We start from the raw sequence: 10,204 nt of genomic DNA, 5'->3' as shown, positions 1-10,204 counted from the left end.
TGCTAAATAAAGTTAAAGGTCTTGATGTCAAGGTGTTTACTTAGTGGACCTCTATTGACTATTTATTATGTTGAGATTTTTCAAAACTTCTGATGCTCCATTACTTTGATGAAACACGCATGTGCTGCAAAACCTGTGAACTTTATTGAAAACTTCAATAATCATTAGGAGAAAAGACACATTTTCAAGAAATATGGTTTCTGTTTAAATAGGGCAGGAGGTAAACTAACTTTGTATATGTTCTACTCTGTGAACCATACGGCAGCAGTTTTTACTTAAACATACAGCAAATGCATAAACAAGTGGTATGCCCAATACAGCTTAAACCAGTCAAAATTAGGATACAACTAACCCCCTTGTAAAAATCTTACATGTTCTCCACACAACCACCCTCATAGCCCAGGCTCTGCTACTAAACCTGCATCTTCCAAAAGCCACAGAACCCTCTAACTTCCTAATCTATCTCATTTACCTATCAGTGATGATGAACACATCTGTGTTTGGGACCCTCAAATCACTTCACTGTGATACACACTGGACCACAATGGTAACTATCAGAAATGATAAATGATAAAACTTACTCTCCAGCTTCTTCCTTTATGTGTCGCTGCTATCTCTATTTTGACATTAAGATCCTTCTGTATGTTCTACAATTATTCCCTGTTTACCTCCTTGAGGGTTCTTTCTTTATTGTTTAGCAGTTTCTTCAGGTCACTGGGGATCCAGTTTATTTTTTGTTTTGGAATTGGAAAGAACCGTCCGTCCGTCCGTTGTCTTCCGCTTATCCGGGGTCGGGTCGCGGGGGTAGCAGCTTCAGTAGGGAGGCCCAGACGTCCCTCTCCCCAGCCACTTGGGCCAGCTCCTCAGGAGGAATCCCAAGGCGTTCCCAGGCCAGCCGGGAGACATAGTCCCTCCAGCGTGTCCTGGGTCTTCCCCTGGGTCTCCTCCCGGTGGGACGTGCCCGGAACACCTCTCTAGGGAGGCGTCCAGGAGGCATCCTGACCAGATGCCCGAGCCACCTCAACTGGCTCCTCTCGACGTGGAGGAGCAGCGGCTCTACTCTGAGTCCTCCCCGGATGACTGAGCTCCTCACCCTATCTCTAAGGGAGAGCCCAGACACACTACGGAGAAAACTCATTTCAGCCGCTTGTATCCTGGATCTCGTTCTTTCGGTCACGACCCAAAGCTCGTGACCATAGATGAGGGTAGGAACGTAGATCGACCGGTAAATCGAGAGCTTCGCCTTTTGGCTCAGCTCTCTCTTCACCACAACGGATCGGTACAGCGCCCGCTTCACAGCAGACGCTGCACCAATCCGCCTGTCGATCTCCCATTGGAAATTGGAAAGAACTCATGGGAAAATGTGCGGGCCTCATGGCAACTATGACCCATGCATACGCTCATTTTCAAGACGGGATACATTCTCGATGCAGATTGTGAAGTGGTGAATTGCTGCCAGACTGCTTGATGCCTCCTCTTAGATGTTCACTTTCATCCCATATCAGATTTTAATCATGGTTCAACTTTATGATAGACATTTAAAATAGCAGTGTTATTTATGCTTACGCTAGCAACACGTAACTATACAAAAGGACCTTTCAAATAGATAAGAAAAACCCCATAAGACATTTAAAATTTTAAATCAAAGTCCACACATTTTACCAGCAAACAGAGAAAAACAAGCTTATGATCTAATTTGCCAAGAAGAGTTCCTGCTTTGGAGTGTATGCACCCCATTTTCATAAAACAAATACAATGTTTTGTTTTCTGTAGTAGGGCAGCTGACAAACTGTTGAAAAGTTGAAAGTGTAGCATAATTAATATTGGTGAATGTTGCCACAAATGCTTAGTAACAACTGACACAAATACACTGCAAATACAATACTACAATGAAATAATTTAGTGACCCTAATATTTCTCAAATACTAATTTAAAAGCCTTTAAGAGAAAATATTTGTTTTATTGTTCCTTTAAATGTTACTTTAATATTACATTCCTTTTGTTGTCAGATTTAGTCAGAATTGCTCTTCCATTGTGGTTGTATGTAGTCACAGTGAAGTTAGGTTCAAGCTGGTAACGCCTCCTCCTCTCCCCCCCCCCCCCCAAGGGTTTGTAAAATACTGTTTGTAAATTGTCATTGATGGTAAAATAAATGACAATTTAAAATAAATAAAAAATGTTTTCCTTTCATTGTCATTTGCACATAGATTAAGTGTGACCAGTATTGGCCCAGTCGTAGTACAGAGACATATGGAACAATTCAGGTCACCATACTAGACACTTTGGAGCTGGCGACTTATGTCCTACGGATATTCAACCTTTACAAGGTAGGAGTATTTTATATATTTTGTGTATGAGTATTTTTTCTACTGATTATGGAGCGGGTGAGTGGACTTCCAAATGTGTTGCAACACAAGCCAAATAAAAATAAAAGAATATGATTAAAAATGTGTGCATTGCTTATGTCCAGAACAGATAATTAAGTTTTATCTTCGCATCAACTTAACCAGTTAAACCCTTTGGATTTATGTAGTTCACAAATATTCAGTAGCTGAAACCGAATAAGCAACATTTTTAAAAACATACACATAGTTTTCTTTTCTATAGGTGAGTTCACATTGATGCCAGAATGTGGCCATTTTGCTTGCGGGCAACAAGCCAGAAATACAGCAGTACGATGGCTCTATCAAGTGACTCTTTCATTTAACTGACACTCAAATCTCCTCACTCACTTTTTTGCAGGCTTTGTTCTGGGCTCGTAATAACTGGTTGAGTCATACAACTCAGGCCACCGCAGACCGCTACTGTCAGCTTGTCTTCCATGTTGAATAAAAACTGCTTTGTCTCTGCTGCAGTCCTTCACCCCACGCATGTCACAGCCACATTCAGTTCCTAATTGGTTGTCGCAGCACGACAACCACTTTACAACTGGTTAATGTCTAAAGTTGGTACTTGATCAAGCAAAGATTTTTGTAACAAATGTTAGACTCTGAGACTGTTAAAATTATTAAATACAATACCATCTTCAAGGCAAAAGTAGCATTTAAGCACTTTTTTGCAGAGTGTTATACTGCCTCCAAAGGCAGTTAAAACATGAATAAATTGTGAGTTTTGATCTTTGCCTAACCACTTAAGAAGAGTATATCTTGATTACGAAACAAAAAGAACATAGGTTCTCCACAAGTTAAACTAATTATCGCAACCCCACCACATTCTGGTGTAATGCTTTGAAGAACGTTGTAAACTAGATGTATATAATGTTCAAATACATGCAAAGTTAGAAGTCGTGGAATTAATCAGGATGAAAACTGTTCTGTGAAAATAGTGTGTCCTTTTCAGCAAATTGAACCCTCTTTTCTTATGACATCAAAAGTGTTTATCTCTGTCCTCTAACAGATTGGCTCATGTGAGAAACGGGAAGTGCACCATTTCCAGTTTCTAGCTTGGCCCGACCATGGAGTGCCTGAGCATCCCACCACAGCACTGGCCTTTCTTCATAGAGTTAGGACATGTAATCCACCAGATGCTGGACCTTTGGTGGTTCACTGCAGGTAAACAAATTATTTTAATTACAATAAAGTTTTGATAACTAATTCTTAATGAAGCCTTTTCTCAATTACTCTTGTGTTCTAGTTACTCCTTCTCCATGTTCTCAATTTACTTAACTGTTTCTATTCACAAATAACCTCTCCCAATATAGTGCAACCAAATATCTACATATATTATATAAAAAGCGTAAAACTTTTTCATTTATCGCTGTCTTACATCAAATCATACTAAAATGTCTTTATTTTAGCTCTGTTAGTGATAGGGTTAATGATAAATAACCCCTTATAATCCTACAAAGAAAACCACACAAACACCAGTTTAGACTTTTCTGCAGAGAAGGACAGAGGACCCAAAACGAAGTACAGCGCTCCCTGACAGTCTTGGTTTATCTGCGCTAAGCTACCTCTTTCTCTCTGCCTTTATTATCAACTTCAAAGAAGGGACAGGAGGGGTCAGGAGTTTACAATATCTATGTTCACCCCACGTTCCTTATGTCCCAGATCAAGCCTGTCCAAAATAGTGCGTTGTGCCCTCTAGCCGAGCCCCCTCCACCCACCCGGGACTTCAAGGGGCACCCTGTGTCCAATGGATCGTGGACTCCCATCGTCAGGCTGGCAGTACCTCGTGGATTTGGAGAGCTACAGTTCTGAGGAACATTCCTGGATGCCCCGTTCATTTATTTGTGACCCGTCCTGGATCTCTGATATGAGTATTCTCCTCCAGCCACCTCATCTGGGCCGCCAGGCGGCGGACATTGAGGGGGGATGATGTCGGGGTCTGGGTGATCTTTCCCCTCTGTATGGTAGTCTTTTCCTTTGGGTTATGGATCAATTGGTAAATCATGACAGTTTCCTTACACTAAGATTATAATGTCGCCGATCAAACTAGGAAGATAATATTTATGCTTGTGACAGCTTAGTTAACAACTTTTGACATGAATGTAGGCACACTTGTGTTTTAAGGCAGAACCTCAAACACATCTTGTGTGGTATAATGAAAAACTCACAAATTGTCAACCAATATATGAAAAAGAATTGTGGACATCGACAAGTCTGTGTCATTCTTGGATTAAATTTCCAGGTGACTAAAGGTTCCGGTATGATCTGTAGTTAATTATATAGTAATTATATATGTATACACACGATGGGAATGTCCAAACATCACAATGTTCAGCAAGAAGATGATTGTGTGTCTCAGGCCTGTAATGAATAGGTTTAGTCCAAAATCTGTAAATGAACCTAGAAAAGAGAAAAAGACCTTGTGAAGATCCTGGTTGAAGCACACTTAGCAAAGTGTGATTATACACAGTGAAACTGTGCCTCATGTCCTGTACCAACATGAGATGAAAGGCTTTTCTGCCATGACTTCTAAAACAAAATCAAGATTACAGCTGTCAAATGTAATCAGAGCCTGTAACAAACCCTGTAATTTTGGAGACATGTCTTGTGGTCTGATGCACCCAACACTGAAGTGTTTCAACATTTTCACCGCTTTTTAATTGCAGAAAAAAAGAGGAAGCATGCAAGCCTAAAAACAAGCCATTCCATTTGTGAAGCAACGGGGTGGCAGCATCATACTGTGTGCTGTTTTTGTCACAAAAGTGACTGGTGCTCTTTATGAAACAGATCATTTTATTTTCCACATCATGAGGAAAGAACATTTTTGGAAGTATTAAAGCAGCATCTCAGAAAACAGCCAGGAAGGTAAAGCTTGGACTCAAATTTGTAATTCAATATAATTTTCTTTATAGAGCGCCAATTCATGATACATATCATCTCAAAACACTTCCAAAGTCAAACTGAATCAGATTATACAAATTCGTCAAAACGTTTCCTTTCTAAGGAAACCCAGTTGATTGTATCAAGTCTTGACAAGCAGCATTCACTCCTCCTGAAAGGGCGTAGAGCCACAGGGACAGTCGTCTGCATTGTCCATGGCTTTGCAGCAATCCCTCATGTCATGGAGCAAACATAAAGCAACAGTGGAGAGGAAAACTCTCCTTTAAGGAAAAACCTCCAGCAGAACCAGGCTCAGTGTGAACAGTCATCTGCCTTGACCAAATGAGGGTTAGAGAAGACAGAGGCAGAGCAACAAAAAGACAACAACAACAAAAAAAAAAGCACAGAAGCACACATTGATCCAGGAATCTTTTTACGTTATATGGTAAATTTTTATTTAAATGGACTAGGATTTTAAGGATGCCACCAAATTCCAGAGTGTTTTTGCATCAGCCATCCCAATGCCTTGATAAAATAGGCTATTGCCGGGCCAAAAAGGTTTGAGGAAGCCAACAAAGCTGAATCAAGGCCTTTTTTGATTATCGTTTCCTGAACCTTTTTTTCCTGCAGAGCATAATGTCCCAGAGCCTTTTTAGCTCCCCGGTTTTGTGTGTGTGCGCGTGTGTGCTTGCGTAATTTCTGGAGTAAATTCCTGCATACCCTGGCTTTTATGTTTCAGAAATCTTGGAAACTTACCCAGAGTCAAATTCTGACAACAAATTACTCTGTGAAACAACCCTTCTCGGGAGCTAACTCAGAATTTTTGTCTTCTTTTTAACTGAGATCTGCACAAGGAAGGGTCAGAAAAGGTGTGACCTCTCTGGACTAGCCTGTAGATGCTGGAACACAAATACTCTGCAGAAATCCCTGTTGGGAGAGACTGGGCAGACCACGATTCGGATTAATATATTTTCGAGTATCACCGTTATATACTGCAGTCAGTAATTTATCTTAATTCTCTGCCATGCCTCACTCAAACGAGGGGATACTCACAGATCTGAACAAATTCTCTGTGCTGGGCTTTTTATATAATGTGGGTGTCACAGAAACTCTTTCAGAGTCAACTGTATGACACACTCTACTGTTCACTTACTGTAGAGTTTAATGATGTTCTCTAGTATATATATATATATATATATATATATATATATATATATATATATATATATATATAAATAAATAATATTAGGGCTGTCAGTCGATTAAAGAAATTAATCTAATTAATTACATACTCTGTAATTAATTAATCTAAATTAATCGCATATAATTTTTGATGTGAAAGTATTTTAAATATTTAAATTCAAATGATTCAATGAATAATCAGCATTACATACAATAAAGTATCGGCTGTATCTAATGCATTATCCGTTGAATACTGATAATGCATTTGGCCACCGGGCCGGACTACATTGTTTGGCCAGCATTCACAGACTCGCTATCTGGACGGTATCTGGATGTTATCTGGCAATCTGATTCCATCAACTTACTCTTAAAACGATCTTGTGATACATTATCTAAAGAAGAAAAATACGTCGAGAACTCGTCGTTTGCTCTGTTTGCGTCTGCCACTGTGCTCGCCTTCTACCTTCCAGTCCGGCGCGCAGGCGCGAAAAACCCGGATGAAAACAATAGCAGTGAACTACCCTATACCAGGGGTTTTCAAATTCATTGAATGTGAGCCTCCCCTTGGAAAAGGTAAAGATAACCACCCCCACCCCCCACCCCCGCCCCCACCACAAACCTACCCCACACAGGTACCTGCAGTAAATGCATCTTTCTTTTGTGTTCCTAGAATGCTGTGTTTCAAAAACAACTGATAGCCCAACACATGTTTTTTAATTGTATTTCTTTTAACAAAGTACATTCATAAAAAAGGCCTATTCATAAAATATCCATCCGAATGTTTCCATCTTACATGCTACTTTTACTGAAACATCATGGACTGAGGGCTTAGTTTTAAAATTAAGCTGTCATTAGATCAAATTCATAAACAATTGTTTTCAACAGCAGACAAACTGAACTAAACAGATGCCAATGTCAAACTGAACTCACGTCAACAGGAGACATTAACTGAAATAATAATAATAAAGATAACCTGAATTTAACAGACGTCAACATATTCCATATTCAAATCTACTTTTTAGGCTAATTATACACAATTTAGACCTATTGCTATTTTATTAGTTATCTCTTATCTGATGTATTTCTGATGTTTGGCACTTTGTTTTACCTCGTGTTAAAGTGCTCTTTAAATAATGATGACATTCATGATGATTATGATCAGAATAAACTTTTCCATCACCTCCCAGAAGCTGGAAAGAAAAGAGACAAAAACATTTTGTCTCTTTTTCACACCTCACTTACTAACTCTAATATTTTAGTCTAAATAATTAGCCTAAATATTTTAGGCTAAAATATGACACTTTTTATTTGTTTTTCTTCAATCCCTCAGTGATGTTTAGTAATTTCTGCCAAAGGCTGCAGCATTTTGATTTAATTCATCTGAATGCAGTATTTGCAAGTCATACTCTGCTTGGATGAAAAAAAAAACTGTCTGTGATTGGCTTTAACAGCCGAGCGAGGGCACAGCTGGTGTTAAACTTGGAATGAGCAGGTGCGCGCGAGCAAAGTAGCGCGCGAGCAGAGATGTAACTCACCGCGAGGACAGTGGGTTGAGAAGAGTTTTTCAGACCGTGCCAGATCGGTTTTGAGCGCAGAGTTTTTTCCCTGCGCGCTTGGATTGGTTCCTGCGCGCTCAGACAGAAGGCACGAATAGTTGAGCGGCATCGCTGTCTTCTTCTGTCTTCTTGCGCCTATATATATATATATATATATATATATATATATATATATATATATATATATATAAGCTGTCTCTTTCCAGTTTTAGCCTGAGCCCTTGGTATTTCTCCTGTTTCTAGTGCTTTTTTCCTGATGTTTCCTTCACTTGGGATGGCACATCGATCACAATGGCTGTCCTCTGCTGCTTAACAATGATCACCATGTCTGGTTGGTTGGCCGTTACCATTTTGTCTGTTTGTCCCACAGGATCTTTGCTGTGTCTTTCTCCACAACCTTGTGAGGTGACTCCCATTCTGACCTGGGGGTCTCCAGTTGGTATTCTGAACAGATGTTTCTGTACACTATACCAGTCTCTTGGTTATGGCGTATTCCTTCCCTGTTAGTATCTTACACCTGGCTGTGAGATGCTGGATGGTTTCTGAGGCTTCCTTGCATACCCTGCACCTAGGATCTTGCTTGGTATGGTAGGTCTGGGTCTCTATTGTTCTGGTGCTCAAGGCCTGCTCCTGTGCTGCCATGATCAGTGCTTCAGTGCTGTCCTTTAGTCCAGCCCTCTCTAGCAATTTGCAGTATTTGGTCATATCAGCCACTTCAGCTATCTGTCGGTGGTACATCCCATCCAGGATTTTTTCCTCCCATGATTCCTTTAGTTCCTGCTCTTCTAGCTTCCATTGTCTGAGATATTCACTGAGCACTTCATGCCTTGGGGCCATCTTAGCAGTTTCTGGATTCTTGGAGCTTGGATATTTCAACTTCAATGGTGGCTCTGATGCTCACTATGCCTCTTTCTCCTTTGTGTTTAGTGTATAGCTTGTGGATACTGAATTTGGGGTGGAATCCACCATGCACCAAGTACCCTGCAGGACAGGCGGCTACCTACTAACGGCGGCGCAAGGCCACAGACTACGGAGGTCGCAGGACTACTGGCTACAGAGGTCGTAGGACTACATGCTACAGAGGTCGCAGGACTAGAGGCTACAGAGGTCACAGGACTAGGAGCTACAGAGTTCACAGGGCTAGAGGCTACAGAGGTCACAGGACTAGAAGCTACTGAGGTCACAGGACTAGAAGCGACAGAGGTCACAGGACTAGAAGCTACAGAGGTCACAGGACTAGAAGCTACAGAGGTCACAGGACTAGAAGCTACAGAGGTCACGGGGCTACAGGCTACAGAGGTCACGGGGCTACAGGCTACAGAAGCCACGGGGCTACAGGCTACAGAGGCCACGGGGCTACAGAGGCCACGGGGCTACAAGGTACTGTGGACACAGGGCTACCAGGTACAGAGACTACAGGGCTACAGACTACAGGAAACACCTGGCTACAGGAAACGCCTGGCTACAGGCTACATGAAACGCCTGGCTACAGGAAACAGTGGACCCCCCAGGGTCCCAGCGTCTCTGGCAGGCCGTGGTCCCTCCTTGATCCCCGCAACTCTGGCGGACGGTGGACCCTCCTGGGTCTCCGTATTTTTGACAGGCTGTGGACCCTCCTGGGTCTCAGCATCTCTGGCAGATGGTAGACCCTCCTGGGTCCCTGCGTCAATGGCGGACGGCAGACCCTCCTGGGTCCCCACATCTTTGACAGGCGGTAGACCCCCTGGGTCCCTGCGTCGATGGCCGGTAGTGGACCCGCTGGGTTTCCTCGTCGATGGTGGGTGGTGGAGCCCCCTGGGTCCCTGCGTCAACGGCGGGTGGCGGACTCTCCTGGGTCCCAGTGATGGACACCGGAATGGCGTGCTCATCCTCCGCGTCGGACGCCGGAATGGCGTGCTCTTGACTCGCGTCGGACATCGGACTGGCAATAGAGTCTTTGACTGCGGGCTGAGCAGGAACAGAGTCTTTAGCTGTGGGCTGAGCAGGAACAGAGTCTTTAGCTGTGAGCTGAGCAGGAACAGAGTCTTTAGCTGTGAGCTGAGCAGGAACAGAGTCTTTAGCTGTGAGCTGAGCAGGAACAGAGTCTTTAGCTGTGAGCTGAGCAGGAACAGAGTCTTTAGCTGTGAGCTGAGCAGGAACAGAGTCTTTAGCTGTGGGCTGAGCAGGAACAGAGTCTTTTGGCTGTGGTTGAGCAGGATC

General features: G+C 42.4%; 1 protein-coding gene across 1 annotated transcript in view; it reads left to right on the top strand.

The window, feature by feature from the left end:
- Positions 1–10,204, top strand: part of LOC105921789 (receptor-type tyrosine-protein phosphatase S) — a 368,492-nt gene that overhangs the window by 311,248 nt on the left and 47,040 nt on the right. The window contains 2 exon segments of the mRNA XM_036131703.1: positions 2,208–2,327; positions 3,397–3,551. Of these exon segments, the coding sequence (XP_035987596.1) occupies positions 2,208–2,327; positions 3,397–3,551 (275 nt within the window).

This window comes from Fundulus heteroclitus, unplaced genomic scaffold (genome assembly GCF_011125445.2).
Source record: "Fundulus heteroclitus isolate FHET01 unplaced genomic scaffold, MU-UCD_Fhet_4.1 scaffold_45, whole genome shotgun sequence".
Lineage (NCBI taxonomy): Eukaryota > Metazoa > Chordata > Actinopteri > Cyprinodontiformes > Fundulidae > Fundulus > Fundulus heteroclitus.
This window is presented reverse-complemented; position numbering and strand designations above follow the sequence as displayed.